Source organism: Zootoca vivipara, chromosome 7 (genome assembly GCF_965207765.1).
Source record: "Zootoca vivipara chromosome 7, rZooViv2.hap1.1, whole genome shotgun sequence".
Lineage (NCBI taxonomy): Eukaryota > Metazoa > Chordata > Lepidosauria > Squamata > Lacertidae > Zootoca > Zootoca vivipara.
In genome coordinates, this window is record NC_142590.1 from 92,090,948 (window position 1) to 92,110,675 (window position 19,728).

Below are 19,728 nucleotides of genomic sequence, written 5' to 3' on the forward strand. Positions count from 1 at the left end.
AAACCAGGAGCCTTGGGGACATACAGTATTATTTATTAAGTTTCAGTATCACCCTTACCCGAGGATCACAGGGTGTTTTACAATATAAAAACACACAAATGCATAACATAGTAACAAACAAGAGCAATTATCTCCTGAAACAAACACACACACAGAGAGAGAGAGTTTAGAACGCCAGTTTAATTTGCCAATGCAGTGCACTATGTGGGATATGGGCAAGGGCCCAAGCAGCTCATTGGGGGAGCCCCTGCCTGGCATGCAGAAGGTCCCAGGTTTAATCGTCAGCATCTTCAGTTGGGTCCGACTTGAACCCTGCAATCTTCATCAGAGGCTTTCCTTCATGTGCCTCCGCCACAAGAGGTCCAGAGGGCAGCAATATGAACAGGCCTTTTCTGCAGTGGCTCCCCATTTGTGGGACGCTCTCTCCAGGGAGACTTGCCTGGCGCTTCCATTACATATCTTTAGGCTCCAGGCAAAAACATCCCTCTTCTCCCAGGCATTCAACTTATTTAATGTCCTATGGTTTTTTTAAAGTGTTTTTTTTGGGGGGGGGGTGATCGGTTTGATTTTGTTTTGTGTAGTGTTTTGTGTTCTCATTTTTTATTTTTATATTGCGAATTGCCCTGTGATCTTTGGATGAAGGATGGTATACAAATTTAATAAAAAGCAATAATCATGCTGTGCAGGAAAGGCTCCTGTATCACAACTGCAATAAATTAACACTGAGGGAAAAACCCACCTATTTCAGCATCTCGCACACTCTGCATGGAGCTCCAGGTGCGATGGACAAGGGAGCCTGTTAATCTGGACGGCTGCTGCCAGTCTGTGCAGGTAAAACAGAGCTAAATTGAGCAGCAGCCTGACTCTGCATACAGCAGCTTCCTACCTAACGGGGTGGGGAAATGTGGGGCTGAAACTCAAGAAGACAAGGCGTTTCCTTCGGTGCAATTTGCTTTGCAAAGGAGAGCGCGGGGAAATAGACAAACCAACCATAAAATAAGGCGCTTTTGCAGCGTCGACAAACTGCCGCACCATCCCGAGAGGCGCACGTGTGTGAAAGGGCGGTCGCGCATGCGCGGAATGCTGGAGGGCGGAGGCGTGGCCCCTGCCGGGGCGGGGCCTTCCTTACTTCCAGGGACCGTCCTTAAAGTACCCAATCCCAGGAGGCGGAGAATTCTTCGGGCAGGGCGAAAGGGGGAAGCCGAAATCTCAGATACATCGTTAAATGTTTCCAAATGGTTGCTGGCAGGGAGGAGGAGGAGATCCTTTCCACTCCGGTGGCTCTTTAGGCTGCGCAACGCTTCCGAGAGCATAGGGTACTTTGCGGACGGTTCCCCCGCTAGGCTCACTCACCCACCCCGGCTCGGCTTCCGTACTTCCCTCGGTCGCCATGGAGACGGGCGGCCGCGCCGGAGGGCGGGGGCCTTCCCCGGTTGCTAGGAGACGCAGGAGACTCGGGAAAAGCGCGACGGGGAGCGGCAGCAGGTAAAGGCCGCGTGGAGCCTCCCTGGCCAGGGGCAGTCTATCCCTGAAGGGGGGCGGCGCTGGCCGGACACATGACTGGAGCCCGGCAGGTCAACAACGGGTCCGCCTCTCTCCCGAGAAGGACCATTCAATATTGTTGTTGTTATTATCATCATCACCATTATTTATTAAAATAATTTTTATTACTTTCCCCTTTGAACATATATAATCACATCATTATTATCCATTAATTTCGTTGCTCCCGCAAGGGGACATCTTTACTTCTTTCGCTCTTTAGAGCCTGCCGACTTCCTTCCCTCCCGCCTCTTGGCTTTCAAAACTAACCTTTACCCTATATCACAGCATTTCATATATTTTCCGGTTCTAATAAAACTAATCACAAAATACCTCAAAGTTGAAATAAGTGTAGAAAGGTAAAACGAAAAAAAAACCTCATTACAAGTCTTCAAATCACCCTGCTAGTGTTGTTAATGGCTTACAATGATATTTCAAATATCCTATAAATTTACTCCAGTCTTTTTGGAATACTTGACCGTGCCGGTTTCGGATTTTCCCCATCAGCTTCGCCAGTTCTGCAAAGTCCATCATTTTCACCCTGCCCCTCTTCTTTCTTTGGTACTTCTTGTTGTCATCATCATCATCATCATCATCATTATTATTAGCTTTCCTGTTTTATCATATCGCCAATGCATAGTATGTTACAGTCAAACACATGGCAGTAAGAAGAGAGAGAGAGAAAAGATAACATAAGTACCAGGCAGATTTCTGTAAATAATAATAGTAACATAGCTTGTTTCTCCAATTTAATTGACTCTTATGAGCCTCACTTTTAACTCCCCCTCTTTCTCTGGTTTCCTATCTGTCATCTTTTTGACTGCGTTTTCTTATCCTACTAAAATATTTCCATTACCTTGCACTGCCCCAAATTTGTTTCCCCCCCCCTTCAGTCTGTTACACTTATTCTCTATATATAATGTCCGGCCCTCTTTTAAATTCTCACCGTCTTCATTTCTTTTTCAAAAAAATATTTTTTTATTAAAACAAATTTACCAAAACAATTCAACAATCAATATATCCAATCACATCTCCCCCCCCTTTATCCCCTCCAACCCCTCCCTCTCTCAACCTCCATGGACATTTCCCCAGCTCCCCTCTCTGGTTTGTTTATACATACAGTATTGTTCTCTGCATGTTATACATTTGTACCGTACATATCATTACCTTATCTGTCATCTATCATCTATTTTGCTATAAAGTTGTGGATGTATATTCAAAACCTGCCAAGGCGTCCAAATCTTTCTGTTGTCTTTTTAAATAATTTGTAAAAAGTTCCCATTCTTCCTTAAAGTGGTGGTTCTCCTTCTCCCGTAGTTTGTATGTTAACTTAGCCAATTCCGCATAACTCATCAGTCTTTCTTGCCATTGTTCTTTCGTTGGGATTTCGTCAGTCTTCCATCTTTGTGCCATCTTGCCGCTGTTGTAGCATACATAAATAAGTTCTTTGTTTTCCTTGGCAGGTTTTTTTCCTAAAATCCCTAACAAAAATGCTTTTGGGTGTTTTTTTACAAATGTAATTTTAAACATTTTTTTCAATTCATTGTAAGTCATCTCCCAAAACATTTTGACTTCTCTACATTCCCACCACATATGATACAAAGTACCTTCTTTTTCCTTACATTTCCAACATATATTTGACCCAGTTTTGTACAGCTGTGAAAGCCTTTGGGAGGTGGCAGAGGAGGGAGAGAAGGAAAGAGGGACAGAGGCAAGTGTTTCCTGACTGTCTTTCAAGGCACCCCAGGGTGCCACGGCACACTGGTTGAAAACCACTGCTTTACCGGATGAGCGAGAAGTGTTCCATTTTAAGAAGACCAAGTGTGTTTCAAAGGAATTGGGCAGGTGTGAAGTTGAACAGGCCTCTCTTTGTGTTCCCATTTATCAAGTGTTTCTCACCCTCTGCAGCGCTCCTAGTCACGGGCTCAAAAGATGGCTTTCCAGAGTCCAACTATCTTCCCTACGAGCCTCATCAGCTCCATAAGAAAAACTGTGAGTCCCAGAAAGTGGGGAGGGGCCAATTTTACAAAACAGTACGGCAACTATATTGTAAGTCGCTGTGAATTTGCATTGTGTAAACAAAGCGACTAATTAGCCCAATAAATAATGATAAAACAACTAAATCCAGTTTGCCCACACTTCTTTCTTCCCCGAATGTATTTACGTATACATATAAAAGTACTTGCATACAGTTATATCATAGAATACTGTATTAAATGTGTTTGTGGGAGAGCGATTATTGGTTTGTTTTATTACGTATTTTGTTTTTGTTTTATTATGTCTTTTGAATTCTCATTTTGTCTTCTGTTATCAACCACCCTGGGATCTTCGGATGAAAGGCGGTATACAAATTTAATAAGTACATAAATAAAATAGATATCAAAGCATTTTGCAAGTATATCTGTACACAATAAAAAAATTAGAATTGGAAACTGCAGAAAGATGATTTATTTATTGCCTGCATAAGATTGGTGGCATAGAAACATTCAAGGTGCTGATATGAACCTATAAGGTCCTATGCAGCTCAGGCCCCAGTTGTTTGAGAGATCACCTTATCCCCTATATAACCAGTAGGTCACTGCATGTGTTGGTCTCCCTGAGTAGAGCTTGAGCTCTCTCCCAGTTGAATGACTACCGGCTGTTTGCGAAAAGTAGCGGAGCCTTTGTGGGCAGGGCCGTCTTAAGCGCCCCTGGCGCCGTGGTGCACCGGATCCCTCCGGCGCCCTCCCGCCCCGTTTCCCAGCGCAGTGGGCGGGTGGGCGCAGCGCGGCTGCCACAGGCGCTGCTGCACGGTGGGCGGGCGGGCACGCACAGCGTGGTTGCCGTGGGCGCAGCTGCGCGGCGGACCGGCCGGCCAGCGGGCGGGCGCAGCTCGTGGCGCCCTACTGGCGGGCCGGCGCCGTGGTGCCCTGCGCCACCCAGCCTGGCCATAGGGCCGGCCCTGTTTGCGGGTCCCCTGCCATTAATGGGGAATAGGCTGAGGGGCGGAACACTAGATTACACTCTTTAGACAGGCAAGGAACCGTTTGCTTCACAAACAGAAAGGCACTCTGCACATGCCCAGGGATACGTTTGCTTTTATGGCCTTGTTTGTTTGTTTGTTTTTTGTCTTAAAGGGTGTTCTTCTGCTGAATATTGTCTGCTTCCTCCATATGAGCCTGTGCCTTTCTTGTGTTGCCTTTAGGATTACAGCAAATGGCAAAGAAGCAATGTGGCACAGAAATCCGCACTGAAATTAAACATGCCTCCAATTTCGGCACCAAAGGACTTGAAGAAGGATGGGGGTGTCAGTTCTCCGGAAAAGCCGAAAGAGAAGAAAATAGGTTGGGAAAGGTTTTGCTTGTGTGCCTGGACTCCGGCACCCGGAGGAGGAGGAGGAGGAGGAGGAGGAGGAGGAGGAGGAGATGGTTGCTACCCCCAAACTCTTCTGGGCTGGATAAACTTTCAGCACATTCTCCCCTTCTCTGCCATGTTTTCCCCAGCAGCTGTAAACTGGGTGCTTTAGCCAAAACGAATTAATGCCACTTTTCTGTTTCAGAATGGGCAACGACTGCAAAAGCGGTTGTGAGAATGATGCCCCCTCTGAGGCAGAAGTCCACTTGGAATCTAAATATGACAAAGGAAATGATCCGGGCCAAGAGAATGGAGAATATCAAAATCATTCAGGTACATAAGGCGATACCCTGCGTTAAAACTGTGGCATCAGGTGCTGTTGATACAGACGTAGGGATGGCCGAGAAACATAGAATTTTTGAGTTAGAAGGGACCCCTGAGGGTCATCTGCTGCAACTCCCTGCAACGCAGGAAGCACAACTAAGAAACCCGTAGCAGATGGACATCAAGCCTCTGCTTAGAAATCTCCAGTGAAAAAGAGTCCGCCACCTTCGAGGGAGACCGTTCCACTGTCGAACAGCTCTAACCCTCAGAAAGTTCTTTGTAATCTTTAGTTGGAATCTCCTTCCTTATAATTTCAATCCATTGCTTCAGGGCCTACCCCCCCCCCCCAGAGCAGCAGAAAACAAGCTTGTTCCATCTTCCATGTGACAGCCCATCAGATATTTGAAGATGGCTATCCTATCTCCTCTCAGCCTCCTCTTTTCCAGGCTAAACATACCCAACTCCCTCAACTGTTCCTCATCAGGCTTGGTTTCCAGACCCTTGACCATCTTGGTTGCCCTCCTCTGCACACCTTCCAGCTTGTCAATATCCTTCTGAAACTGTGGTGCCCAGAGCTGGACACAGGACTCCATGTAGTCTGGTAAAAGCTTTGGGGTGTTGCCCAGATTTGATTTCTGCTTTTTTGACCAGAAACTCCAAAATTTGGCGATGGGAACCAGCTGTGCAATTTCCATAACAGTGCAAAAGGGCGTGGGAGGAGAAGTAGCCGTGGGGTTGCAGGGTTCTAGGACTGTTGGCATCCTCTGGTTTTGGGTGGCGTTACCCGTTGCTTGGTTCCAGCTCCTGCCAACCTAGCACTTCGAAAGCATGTCAAAGTGCAAGTAGATAAATAGGTACCGCTACAGCGGGAAGGTAAACGGCATTTCCGTGTGCTGCTCTGGTTCGTCAGAAGCGGCTTAGTCATGCTGGCCACATGACCTGGAAGCTGTACGCCGGCTCCCTCGGCCAATAATGCCCAGGGGTCCCTTTACCTTTACCTTTTAAGAAGAGGTGAGCTGCTTGGTAACCCCTTCCTTCCCAAAAATTTCCCAGCGGTTTATCAAGCACAAGACACACAGCTTGGAAGAAATAAAACGCCATTCCAACTTTCTCCTGGAGAAAAACCGGGCGCTGATGGAGGAGATCAAGGAGATGGATGCCGACACTGTCGTCCAGGCCAGGGGCCTTCTCCAGCAGTACGACATGTTTCGGGTAAGGCTGGCGTAGTCAGGAAGCTGCCTCAGTCAGCTGAATCGCTCTGTGTCAGGGCCATGTGGCTGTACCAGGCGATAATTGGCATGGAAGGGAAGCTCCTGAATCCCAGCCCCTTGCTTGAACCAAGCGGCTTCTCTATGCTTCTAGAAACATAGGAAGCTGCCTGATAATGAGTCAGAGTATTGGTCATAGAATCATAGTATAGTAAATTTAGAGAGGACACCCAAGGGCCATCTAGTCCAGCCCGCTGCAATGGTCCATCTAGCACAGAATTGTCTTGACTAGCGGTGACTTCCCAGGGTTTCAGGTAGGAATCTTTCCCAGACAAGGAGTTAAATATGAAACTTTTTGCAAGTGAAGCATGTTCTCTGCCACTGACTTAACAGCTCTTCCCATATATCCAGGAGCGGTTGAAGTTCATACAATTAGATTATAAATTGCCCGCCCGCAGTTTATTAGCCAGCCTGCTGTGATGTCATGGAACATTCACAAGCATTCTGAGGCAGTGAAACCTATCGCTATGGAAAACAATCTTAGTGCAATCTTATGCACCACGGTTGCGACCGAAATCGTTGGATAAGCAGTTCAACCATTTTTCTTGCAATCCTTACCACGCTTACTAGGCAGTAATCCCCACTGAGCACAGTGAGGGTTAATCCCGAATGCTGTGCATGTTTTAAATATTTTGTGTTATTCGCTCTGAAATATTATAAAATCCAATTTACATCGTGCACCATAGATATTGGCATTATGATATTGGCAGTTTTATTTTCAGTCCCTTTCCCAACAACCCCAACATAGATTTTGACTTTCCCCCAGCTGCTGCAAACTGGGGTTGTCATTTTTATCAAGCTTTCCACTATGACTCCCAGGTGCTTTTCCTGGCCAGTCACCACTAGTTCAGACTCCAGGAGTGCCTATGGGAAGTTAGGATATTTTTGCCCCAACCTGCATTGCTTGACACTTGCTCACATGGCTATTCTAATCCCCAGCCACCCAGTTTGGAGGGATCCTTTTGGATTCCTTCCCAATGGACTTTTCTGTACAAACCAGGAGCCGCAAACGGTTCATGAACTAGTTTTGGTTCTTGGTAGTCCCAAGAACTGCTGCCTTTTGCTCTTGTCTCTGCAGACAGTCATCCGAACTCTTCGGGACTCAAGTCAGAACCAGGTTGGTGTAGCAAAAGCGGATCTTGCGGCAGCAGAGAAAATGGTGGAGAAGAATTTGGGAAGTAAGCAACACGCGATCTCAGACGCCCTGCCTGCTCTCAGCTGGGTGGGACAGAGAAGGAGCCCAAGCCAGTAAACTCAAGGAGATCTTTGGATTGAGCTGTAGTGGAAAGTTAGCTTGCCCGACACATTCAGATTGTGTTCCCCTGTCTGTTGCCTCTCATTAAAAAAGGGTTGGAACATACAGATACGAGAACCTCAGGCAATGCATTGGCAATCCAGACTAGCTTCCATAGAAGTGGAGGGACCAAGGAGATTTGTTGCTTGCATGCGTCTGTCTCAAGAGACAATGGAGTGCGCCTCTGGGGGTGAAGTCAAACATCTGTGTTAGCAGCACTGACGTGAGCTGCTGGAACACAAGCCTGGGCAGTGTGTATGGAGGTCCTGGGCCGCCTAGACCGCAAACCCCTCCCTCTTGTCCTCGCTGATGGGGTCCAAAGGAAAGCAGAGAAAGAAATGTGTCAGAAAACGAAAAAATACAAATCATAGTAACAAATACAAACAATACCCCTCTACACACACAGTTTCAAATACCATAGATTGTTTTAATTAGCCACAGGCCTGGGAGAAATGTTTTATTCTCTTGTCACCGTAATTGTGCTGTTTTAAATGTGCATTTTATATTTGACCTCATTTAGTAACGTTTTCTTTTGAAATGTTTAAGATTTTTTTTGTTAACTTTGTATTAAATATGTATTCTGTAGTTGACCTCCTTTCTAATTTTGATTTTGAATCTTTAAGATAATATTTTAGTTAGTTGTGTTGCTTTGACTGTATACTTTATATTTGACTTTCTTCAGTAATGCTTTCTTCTGGATTGCTTTCTTTGACGTTTTAATGTGGTGTAAACCGTTTTGAGATTTTTTTCCTTAAAAATATAAAGCAGTATGGAAATAATAAATAAATAGATGCTTGCCCTTATCTTCTTCCTCTTGCCTTGCCGTCTTCCTCCCACCCCAGAACTGGATCAGGAGATGAAACGCATGCAGGCCAAAGTGCACGTCCTCCAGGAGGAGCTGAACATCCTGAAAACCTACATGGACAAGGAGTACCCGGTGAAAGCCGTCCAGATAGCTTCTCTGATGCGCAGCGTCCGAAACCTGAACGAAGAGCAGCAGGTGAGCCAAGGGAGCTCTTTCTTGCTGGCCTCTGCCTTGTCTTCTTGGCACGGGGCTGGCAGCAAAGAGCCCTTGGGTACCGGTTTAATCCATTCTCCTGCTTTGCCATCCCCAGGACGAGCTGGAGGAAATGGAGGATATGTTCAAAAAGTACCTGGAAAGTATGGCAACGAAGGCGCGAGCGGAGCGGGAGCGCTATTTGCAGCACGTTACAGAGGTATGTGGGGCAGGGCTGGTTGTCTTGCAGGGGCTCAATTAGTGCCAGCACCTTCTGTCAAGAGTTTGGGTGTAACCTTCGACGCCTCCCTTTCCATGGAGGCGCAGGTTGCATCCACAGCAAAGGTGGCATTTTTCCATCTCCGCTGTATTAAGCAGTTGGTCCCTTACCTCTCTCGCCCTGATCTGGCCACAGTGATCCATGCGACGGTCACCTCCAGGCTTGATTATTGTAACTTGCTCTACGTGGGGCTGCCCTTAAAACTGACCCAGAAACTCCAGCGGGTGTAGAATGCCGCGGCGAGGCTCCTTACGGGGTCTCGGCCGTGGGATCACATTCATCCAGTGCTTTACCAGCTGCACTGGCTCCCGGTGGAGTACAGGATCAGGTTTAAGGTGCTGGTTTTGACCTTTAAAGCCCTATGCGGCTTGGGACCCTCGTACCTATGGGACCGCCTCTCCTGGTATGCCCCGCGGAGGACCTTAAGGTCCACAAACAACAATACTTTGGAGATCCCGAGCCATAAGGTGGCTAGATTGGCCTCTACTAGAGCCAGGGCCTTTTCAGTATTGGCCCCAACTTGGTGGAATGCTCTTTCCCAGGAGACCAGGGCCCTGCGGGATTTGTCATCTTTCCGCAGGGCCTGCAAGACAGAGCTGTTCCGCCTGTCCTTTGGATTGGACTTAGCCTGACCCCTGTGCTATCCTTCCTCATGGCCTGGATTCATGGACTACTTGAAATAAGGCTGCATTTTAAATTTTAATACTGTACTGTATTTTAATCTGTATTTTAATTAATTGTTTTTATGTTTTATTGTGGTTTTGTTAGTGTGAGCCGCCCTGAGCCCGGTTTTTGACTGGGGAGGGCGGGGTATAAATAAAAATTTATTATTATTATTATTATTATTATTATTATTATTATTATTGCCCAGTGGATGGGTCTGGGTGGGGTTTTCTACTCTCCATGCCATGTGTCCAGGCTTCCTCACTTAGCCGGAGAGATCTTCTCCTGGGCTACAAGCTTGTTACCATGGCAGGAAAAAGCAAAGTTGCAGGTTTTCCTTGAGGGCATTTCTGTAAATTATTTCCCAACATTGGGAGTTTCCAGTACAGTGCCCACAGGGGCCAAGACAGGTTGGCGGAGCCAACAGGTGTGGCAACAGCAAGCGAGAGGGAAGAGGACTCCCTGCAACCCAGTTAGACCATTGGCCCATCTTGCTCCTTGTGGTCTTCCTCTGACAGGCAGTTTTCTTGAGGTTTTCAGACAGGGCACAACCCTACTTTGAGATTGACCTGGGACCTTTCGCACGCAGAGCACATGCTCCGCCTTTGAGCGAAGGCTCTCAAACCCTCCCTTCCCCAGTGTTGCTGCCGCAAACAAACCCACAAACCTTAGCAGATGCTTCTAAGTAAAAAGCAGAACGTCGGGGGATCTGACCACAGTTTTCTCATGCCGTTTCTGTTTGGGCCGCCACCAGGCCCAGAGAGCACTGGCCTAGATCCACCGATGACCCGATGCAAGATAAGGCAACTGCGTACATATATGTATATGTAGTTCAAAATGTCTGGGAAATGCTCTTCTGTCTACTGGAGCAGAAAGTGCAGCAGGAATAGTCCCGTCCCCCCCCATCTTTGACAGGGAGATTCATGCCCTCTAAAAAATGTTAGCTTGAGTGTCAATTGAGCCACAGCCTGCGGCTTGGCAAAGCAATCTGTCGAACTGTCCCCTGGGAACTCACACCTTCCGGGGGGTTCCAGGTACTCTGTTGTTGCCTTCCAGGATCCTTTGTCCATCTTTGCTTCTAAATTGCATTTCCCCCTTTCTCTGTGCAGAAGAAACTGATGGAATACCAGGATGGCCTTCACCAGATGGATAAGAACAATTTGGTGCTGAGAATCCAAATAGCCAAACAAAAGGAGGCAAGAGGCTTGGGGACGGCAGCAAATGGCTCAGTGGGGAATTCTGCAAATGTCTGGGCAGGGGTGTCAGGGCTGGAGGCAGACACAGGTCAGCACGAAGAGGTAGAGCCAGTTGCCAGCGAAGTTAACTTTTTATTCAAGGAAATGATAAAACTCAGCAACCTTTCCCAGAGCAGGACTGACGGCCCCTGCTTTCCACCCTTTCTAAGGCTCCTCCTCTCCCAGATGTTTCCCCAGCAGCCCCACACTGCATCTGCGCAACTTTGGTCTCTGTCTTCCCCATCTCATTATCCTGTGTACTCTTGCAGACAGGGTGGGGAGGGGTGAGCTTGTCTCAGCAGGGGAGGGGAACTCCCTGGATTCTTCAGCAATCTCTTGATCTCCGCCCCGCCCCCCTTCGCTTCAGCCTCAGAGTCTGAACTGCTCTCCGTTACCTGCTCTCCCTGCTCACAAAACCCTGTTGCTCCTTCAGCATCCAACCCTTCTCCCAATCTTCTCCCTCTCACCTCTCCTCAGTGTCCCACCAGCAATCTCTGGGCTCTGAGCCTTCCTCCTTGGGGGGGTGTGTGTGTGTGTCTCCCTTGAGTGTTCCCCAGCTGGTTCCTCCCACCACTCCTTGTCATAGAATTGTGGAGTCGGAAGACACCCCAAGGGCCATCTCCTCCAACCCCCTGCAATGCAAGAATCTCAGCTAAAGAATCTGCCACAGATGACCGTCCAACTAGTGAAGGGAGATTCCAGCATCTTCCAAGGTGGACTGAGTCCTGAGAAAGGGCTTGGCGTTCCTGGCCGTTACTCCACCCAGACTGGTCGTTACTTCCAACAACCCTGGGGAACGATCTCACAACTGGAGCTGGAATGAGAGGAGGCTGGGCCTTGGCATGGAGGCGCCTTGGGAGGGAGTTCTATCTTTCACAATGAACGTGAATCCCCCCCCCCCCGGTGGATTGTAGGCTGAGATGCTGAGCCAAGTGTAGATTGAAAGTGGATCTAAAATAATTGGATCATCATATGGAGAGAGCCTTCTACATCTCCGGCTCGACCTGATGGTGGTAGCTAAACTCGGGCAGAGGTTTTCTCTACAACTCGGCGGAGACAGCAATAGGGCACCCTCAGAGTTACCTGTGAGTAAGTGGTAAACTTCTGATCTGGAAGCCCAACGTGTTTAAAACTCCATGGAGGGGGAAGGCCATTTGGAGCAGGGGAATGGGAAGTGTTTGGGGCCGGGCTGTGAGGGCAGGAGTTGTTATAACAGCAGCAAGAAGTCTTGCGGCACCTCAGTGAGTCGTGGGCTTGTTATGGCATCACCTTTGTGGGCTAGAACCCATTTCCCCCATCTCCCTGACTTGCTTCTTTCTCCTTTCAGGTAATTGATGGATTGGTGAAAGACGTCACTGCGTTGCACAAGAACCTCATATTGCTCCATCACTCCACTGGGGATCCGCGGGAAGTGATCTTTACAGACGTCCTCCTCCGTAGACCCAAGTAGGTCCCTCAGCCTGTGTCCCAAGCAGCAGCATTTTCTGGGGGCACTTTGGGCCATGCTTTCACGCTGAGTGAGCCCTGTGTGTGTGTGTGTGTGTGTGTGTGTGTGTGTGTGTGTGTGTGTGTGTGAGAAAGTAGGTGAGCCTGCAGCTTCATAGTCTTTTGTGGGACCCTGTTTTTAGGCAATGATTGGCTTCCTGCTGCCAATCATAAGGACATAAGCAGATCCTACCGTGTTTCTCTGAAAATAAGACACCGTCTTATATTTATTTTTCCTTTAAAAAAAACCCCACAGTGGTTTATTTTCAGGGGATGTCTTATTTTTTATTACGCGTCCAGTCTTGCCTCTTCCTTGGGACCCTTCAGAACTGCGCCTATCACTATGTCTTATTTTCGGGGCGTGGCTTATATTGCGCAAATGCTTAGAAATCCTGCTATGGCTTATTTTATGGGTACGTCTCATTTTAGGAGAAACAGGGTAGTCTAGGACTGGGCAATACCTGGTTTTCAGCAACATGGTAGATCACCAGCTAAACCTTGCTATATAACAAAAATCACCATGTCTGAAATAAGGTGGAGCTAAGTAGAGACATTGGCTGGCTTCATGGTTTTTCCTGCATCGTGATTTTTGCCGGCACCTGCTATTGTGATTCGCTGCCCCCCTGCATGAGGCAGGGGAGAGCTGAGCCAACAGAGTTGCTGCAGGAATTGAGAGAAGCATCGGCTGGCTTCACGGTTTCCCCCCACATAGTGATTTTTGCATGTGTTGCCAGGTCTGAAATTATGAAACCGATATCACAATATGGACTTCAAACCAGTTTAGGATGGTATATCGATATATCGCCCAGCCCTAACTAGTCGCCTTCAAGAGCCCTCTCCTCCCTCACAGTCTTGTCTGATCCTCTTCTAAATCATAGAATCATAGAGTTGGAAGAGACCACAAGGGCCACCCAGTCCAACCCCCTGCCAAGCAGGAAACCCCATCAAAGCATTCTTGACATATGCCTGTCAAGCCTCCGCTTAAAGACCTCCAAAGAAGGAGACTCCACCACACTCCTTGGCAGCAAATTCCACTGCTGAACAGCTCTTACTGTCAGGAAGTTCTTCCTAATGTTTAGGTGGAATCTTCTTTCTTGAAGTTTGAATCCATTGCTCCGTGTCCGCTTCTCTGGAGCAGCAAAGCCACCCAGGCCATCACTGCCTCCTGGGGGAGTGAGTTCCATAGTTTTTACTGTGCTGCATGAAGACTTCCATGTTGTGAAAGAGACAAAGGGACATGGCAGTTTTGCTGCTCCTCTTCTGCCCCTCTTTTCTGCCTCAGACCTTGGCGCTTCCTCTCCTCTGATTTCCCTTTGCACTTTCCTTCCAGGTGCCCCCCAGATATGGATATCGTTCTCAACATCCCCACGGACGAGGATTTCCCCCTGTAATTGCTGGAAACAAGCTTGGGATGATGCACCTCGATCACACAACGCCCTCCCTGTACCTCTGGGAGCCAATTTCACTCCTGCTTTGCTGAGCTACACCCAAAACCAACGGCCTGCCTTACTCCCGGTCCGGCGTCTTTAAACCTTCCTGCTAAGAACTGCTGCAGGGGCTTTCCTTGGCACCCCTGCCTGCAAATGTTCCAGCATTAGATTCTATTAAAGCCAGTCCTATCTGTTCAAAGAGGGCAGTGTCTCAAATAATTACGACTCCTCCATGGAAGTACCGGTAGCACTATCCATGCTGCACCGATGGTGCAACATCTGCCTCTTTCGTTTCGGTTATTATATTTCTGTGCCGCTTTTCACTCACACGAATCACAAAGCTCCTCACAAATGATAAATAACGAGAACGTAATGGAACACCCCAGATACAACATAAATCTCATAGAAGAAAGCAATCACCAGAAAAACAGTTGCAAATAATCAGTCAAACTCTTTGACGATCCCTCGTAGCCAAGTAAGATTGTCTTCCATAAACACAGTTTTAACAATGAGTCCATAAGTGACTGTGGAGGCCAATTCTGGATCCACACGTCCTTCCACAGTGGGGACATTGGTTTCCGGGCAGGAGTTGATCAAGGTGTGGATTTGCCAAGCGTGCCTTCCTCTTAGCACGTTTCTCCCTTGCATCCTGAGTTTGAGTGTCTTCAAAGCCCATGACACCTTTGGTAAAGGCTGTTCTCCAACTGGAGTGCTCGCAGGCCAGTGTTTCCCAGTTGTCGGTGTTTATACTACATTTTTTAAGATTTGCCTTGAGAGAGTCTTTTAACCTCTCTTGCTGACCACCAGCATTACGCTTTCCATTTTTAAGTTTGGAATAGAGTAGATGCTTTGGAAGGCGGTAATCAGGCATCTGAAAAACATGACCAGTCCAACGAAGTTGATGTTGAAGAATCATTGCTTCCACACTGGTGATCTTTGCTTCTTCCAGTACACTGGTATTAGTTCGCGTGTCTTCTCAAGTGACATGTAAAAATTTTCGGAGGCACCGTTGATGGAATCTTTCGAGGAGTTGGAGATGGTGTTTATAAGTGGTCCATGTTTCACAAGCATACAGTAAGGTGGGGAGTACAATAGTACAATCAGCCAAACACCCTGGAGGGGTCAAGGCAGCTTCTTCCAAAGACACTTTAAGCCGAGAATCGTAGAGTTGGAAGGGACCCTTGGAGTCCTCTCATCCAACCGCCTGATCTTTGGCCCAATGTGGGGCTCAAACCTACAATCCTGATCTTAAGGGTCTCATGCCCCCCCCCCCAATTTGGCCTGCTTGCAATTATGATCCATGTCACAGCTTCCTATACACTGAGGTCATAGAATCATAGAGTTGGAAGAGACCACAAGGGCCATCCAGTCCAACCCCCTGCCAAGCAGGAAACACCATCAAAGCATTCTTGACATATGCCTGTCAAGCCTCTGCTTAAAGACCTCCAAAGAAGGAGACTCCACCACACTCCTTGGTAGCAAATTCCACTGCCAAACAGCTCTTACTGTCAGGAAGTTCTGCCTAATGTTTAGGTGGAATCTTCTATCTGGTACTGTAGTTTGAATCCATTGCTCCATGTCCGCCACTCCCCGTAATTCTGCTTCTCAAAGGTGACCCAGCTGGAAGTTAGATCTTCATGCACAACTGCTTCCTCTGCACTTGAGGGTCAGCTTTGGGGGTCTTGGGTAGGTGGCCGTGAGACCCACAGCTTTCCTCCTCTATGCTTCACAACTGCCTGCCCACCCACCACCCCACACCTGCTGCCTGCAGTGGTTGCCTCACACTGCATAGCTCTAGGGTTGCCCCTGGTGAAAATCCACACACATACACACACACCAATATTGCTGTTTCTTTCATTCCTCTATCATCTTTCCTCCAAGGAGTGCCTGCTTCCCCACAGTTGCATCTTATCTTCATGACCCCCTGAGCTAGTTCATGGTGAGAGAAGCAGACTGGCCCAAACAGTGGCGTAGCGTGGATTGCCAAGTGCCCAGGGCAAGGAAAGTATTGTGCCCCCTATCTGGTGCCTGCTGAGGCTGGTGTGCCACCACGAGTCTCGCCATCTGCCCGCCTTCCCCACCGATGGGGGATGCCACGCAGCCGAGCGATGTGAGGGCCCATCACCTCCCGGCAGCCCCCCCCCCCTACTCTGGGCCCAAAGTCAGCCCATGGGTGGAATCCGAAACCCAGGAAGGAAATCAGGGCCATTCTCTTCCAATTGTTCCATCGCCACAAGCAATTTCAGCTTTCCTGTTGGAACAGTCTCCCTTCTCTTCCCTGCCCCACAACCGTGTGCTGATTTGGGGGTTCCCCAGATGCCCCAGAGCCAATTTGGAGAGTAGGGGGGAGAGTCCTATTATGCTCGTGGTGCTCATTGCACTGGCTTCTGCTGCCACACCAGCTTAGCTGGATCCGACCCCTCTGTCTGTATTTTCATCCTTCCAGATTGTGACACTTTATGCTTTAAATATCTTATTCTTTGTTTCTTTCCTTTTTCACGTTTGTACTTTTAAATATATCAAAAGGGGCATTTAAAAAAATACCTCTATCTCTCCTGCCCTCCCCCATGCACACACACACACACACACACTCAAAACACTTTGGCAGACACATTGTGCACCTTCTGAATGCGGAGACCCAGGTATGTGTTTGCAATATACAGTGAAGATTCTATGGGATGTTTTGTGTCGGCAACATCAGTGGAAGACAACTGTCTTCCAGCGTCTTCTCCATCATGCACAACTCTGCCTGCAGCCTCTTAATCTGCCACTAGGTGGAGACTGCCAGTATCCCATCCATTCAGAGAAATCTGCTGTACTTTCTCCTTGTCCATTTTAATGACTCAGATGCCATGTGTCATCTTTTCCCAGGAATGGATACGCCCTCTTTTTCACAGGCATGCAACATGAGAGTTGTCACAGCGATCTATTGATAAAAGTAGAAGTCGGCAAATGTGTCCTCTTTTTTGATATTCAAAATTTGGCAACCCTACTCAGATGCGTTCTTTTATTGTGCAAAACTTACTTTAAATGCACGGGGGGGGGGGGGAAGTGGGGGGGACCAGTTTCCCCTCAGTCTTTTTGAAAACAGCATGCATTTATTGTTGAAGCTCCCACGAAACATTTGTATTTATTAAGGAACTCTGGCTGGGCATCCTCCTGCTCTCATTTTTTAAATTGTTCTAATAATGTGACTAGCTGGCCAGGCCACGCGTTGCTGTGGCTCATCCCTGTGATTCCCCCCAAACTGTCGCAATCCATGACCTATCCCATCCCCTCCTGCCCCCAACCCACACCCAGGCGAGCCCCCACATCCATTCGGCCTAGTCTGTAAAGGTGAGCCTCCATTTGGCCTAGAAGCTGCAGTAGCAGTGTAGCCTCCGATAGAGGACCAAGGTTTTCAAGCTGTAGTACCAGTGTAGCTGCCACTAGAGGGCGCTGTGTTGCAACCTCTTCTGCCTTCTATTTCCCAACTTCCCCGGCCCTCTGATTTCAGAGTTCCAAACCAGTGGGTTTTACCTGGTTTTCGTGGCACCGGTGTGACATGTGGGCAATCTAAGCACATGGAAACACTCAGATATCCCCATGTGACGCTGTGGCCAAATTTGAACGCGATCGGGCAAGCGGTTTCGGAGAACGTCGCGGCCTAACAAACATGGACCTTCTACGTTTTTTTTAATATAGATCACTCTTCATGGCACCTTAACAGAGGGAGAAAGGTCCCTGCCCCAAGGAGCTTGCAGTCTGATAAGAGGACATAAGCCGAGGTTGAGCCTTTATGAGATGGGGGCTCTGCGGCTGAGTGGTTCCTGTGTCTTGAAAATTGTCCTGAGTGGGAGCATTTTTGATAGGGATTTTAGGATTCTATGATTCTAAGACCTGCCAAGAAAAACAAGGAACTTATTTATGTATGCTACAACAGCAGCAAGAGTCTTATTGGCACAAAATTGGAAAAATGAGGAACAGAGCCATCTTAAGCGTACCAGGCGCCGTGGCACGCCGATCCCTCCGGCACCCCTCGCGCTCTGCTGGGCAGGGCCAGGTGCAGCGGGCAGGCAGCAGCGGCAGCCTCCGTTGGGGGAAACCTGGAGCTGGACTTGGGTTACCTTCCGCCCACACTCCTTCAATTCACAGCGAGCACAGACAGCACTGCCCCACAATGCTCTGTGGCACCTCATTTGCATGGAAAGGAGCGAAGCGGGCGAGGCGGAGGCGACTCCATGTGCCTCTTTGATGCTCCCCCTGCTGGGCGGGCACACTGGCGCACTGCGCCAGTCAGCCCAATAGGAAGGATGGTCCTGATGAGGAAATCCCGATGAAAGAACAATGGCAAGAAAAATTGATGAGTTATGCAGAGATGGCAAAGTTAACATACAGAATATGTGAGAAAGACAACCGTGACTTTAAAGAAGAATGGGAACTTTTTACAAATTACTTAAAAAGACAACAAAAAGGACTTGGACTCCTTGGCAGGTTTTGAATAAACATTCACAATTTTATTGGTAGAACACATGACAGATAAAGTAATGATATGTGCAAATTTATAACATGCAGAAAATAATATGTATTAACAAATCAGAGAGGGAAGCCTCGAGGGGGTGGGAGAGGGAGGGAGGGGAAGGAATAAAAAAGGGGGGAAATGTAATTGATTATATTGATTGATAACTTGTTTTGCTAAATTTGTTATATATATATATATATATATATATATATATATATATATATATATATATATAATATAATATAAGAAAATTGTCCCGAGTGGGAATAACTGAAGGGGCAGGATTGCAATTTAGGGCTGCTCCCAGATCCCACTTGGAGAGCTGTCTTGATCAAGCAGTTTATAAATCATCTAAATAAAGAAGGCTGTTGAACCTCTCAGGGTTTGTTTTTGTTTTTTAAAAAATTCTTAGGTTACAAAAGTACGCACATTGTCTCTTTGGGTTGTGGAGTCTTTTCTACAGATCAATTACATTTGATGTGAGGCTAGCTTTGCGTACAGTACAGTCATACCGTACCTTTGCAGTTGAACAGAATCCATTCCGGAAGTCCATTTGACTTCCAAAACGTTTGAAAACCAAAAGTGCGGCTTCTGATTGGCTGCAGGAATCAGAAGCTGCGCCGAACATCCGGCTTCTGAAAATCATTTGAAAACCGGGACACTCACTTCCGGGTTTCGATCATTTGGGAGCCGATTTGTTCGGGAGCCAAGCCATTCGAGATCCAAGGTATGGCTGTATAAGGTTGGGGGAGAAGAGAGGGTGTGGGCTGGTAAAATTGACCTTCTTTTACTTAGTGTATGTGCAGGGCTTTTGTGTGGCTTCCAATACCTGTTTAGTTACTGCATTTTGCATATTACTTGAAGGACTGCTGTCCAGAAGAGCTGGATTTGGGAGCATTCCCACCACTTGTGGAGGTATGGGCCTGTAGAGGTGCATCCTCTCCAGCATTTTGGTGAGGTTCCTGGGCGTATCAGAGCCATTTTCCATGATGTAAGGTACCATCTGTAGCTGAGTTTCAGAGTGAGTTCCCCTTTTTTTAGCTGAGATGGATTTACAGGGAAGTTTAGACCACATTCTAGTCCAGTAGTTCCCAACAGGTGGTCCGGGGACCCCCAGGGGTCCGCGAGCTATGCCAGAGGGGTCCTCAAGATCCTATTAGAATAAAAAATATATTAAATATATTTCGTATGATAACAGATTTTTTGTTTTGGCCGCTTCCTGCATGAGCAGAGTCTAGCACAAAACTAGAATTAGATAGAGGCAGTAGTTCTGCTGTATGCCGCAAGGACTACAAGAAACTTGGAGATAAGGCAATGAAAAAGATCCTTCCATTTGCAACCACATATCGGTGTGAGCAAGCATTTTCTTCCATGTGTTT

The 19,728-nt window shown here is 47.6% G+C and overlaps 1 protein-coding gene across 4 annotated transcripts; it reads left to right on the plus strand.

Annotated features, from left to right (window-relative positions):
• The first annotated feature begins 1,449 nt into the window (after positions 1-1,449).
• C7H20orf96 (chromosome 7 C20orf96 homolog) lies at positions 1,450-14,047 on the plus strand. Of its 4 annotated transcripts, none has more exons than XM_088674794.1 (11): positions 1,450-1,585; positions 3,448-3,588; positions 4,724-4,862; positions 5,078-5,205; positions 6,250-6,408; positions 7,543-7,642; positions 8,601-8,758; positions 8,874-8,975; positions 10,808-10,894; positions 12,261-12,379; positions 13,749-14,047. In XM_088674794.1, the coding sequence occupies exons 2-11, from the start codon at positions 3,472-3,474 to the stop codon at positions 13,807-13,809; spliced, it is 1,170 nt and encodes a 389-aa protein (XP_088530920.1). In that variant the 5' UTR covers positions 1,450-1,585; positions 3,448-3,471; the 3' UTR covers positions 13,810-14,047. The 4 variants fall into 4 exon arrangements, with proteins under 4 accessions (XP_088530920.1, XP_088530921.1, XP_088530919.1 ...); XM_088674795.1 differs by having other exon boundaries at positions 3,448-3,531; XM_088674793.1 differs by having other exon boundaries at positions 1,450-1,485.
• Positions 14,048-19,728: the final 5,681 nt, after the last annotated feature.

Excerpts from the sequence above, each read along its gene's own strand:
- C7H20orf96 (XM_088674794.1), top strand. The coding sequence starts at position 3,472 with ATGGCTTTCCAGAGTCCAACTATCTTCCCTACGAGCCTCATCAGCTCC. Across the intron at positions 5,206-6,249 it reads AGAATATCAAAATCATTCAG|CGGTTTATCAAGCACAAGAC; the intron begins GTACATAAGGCG and ends AAAATTTCCCAG. Across the intron at positions 10,895-12,260 it reads AAATAGCCAAACAAAAGGAG|GTAATTGATGGATTGGTGAA; the intron begins GCAAGAGGCTTG and ends TTCTCCTTTCAG.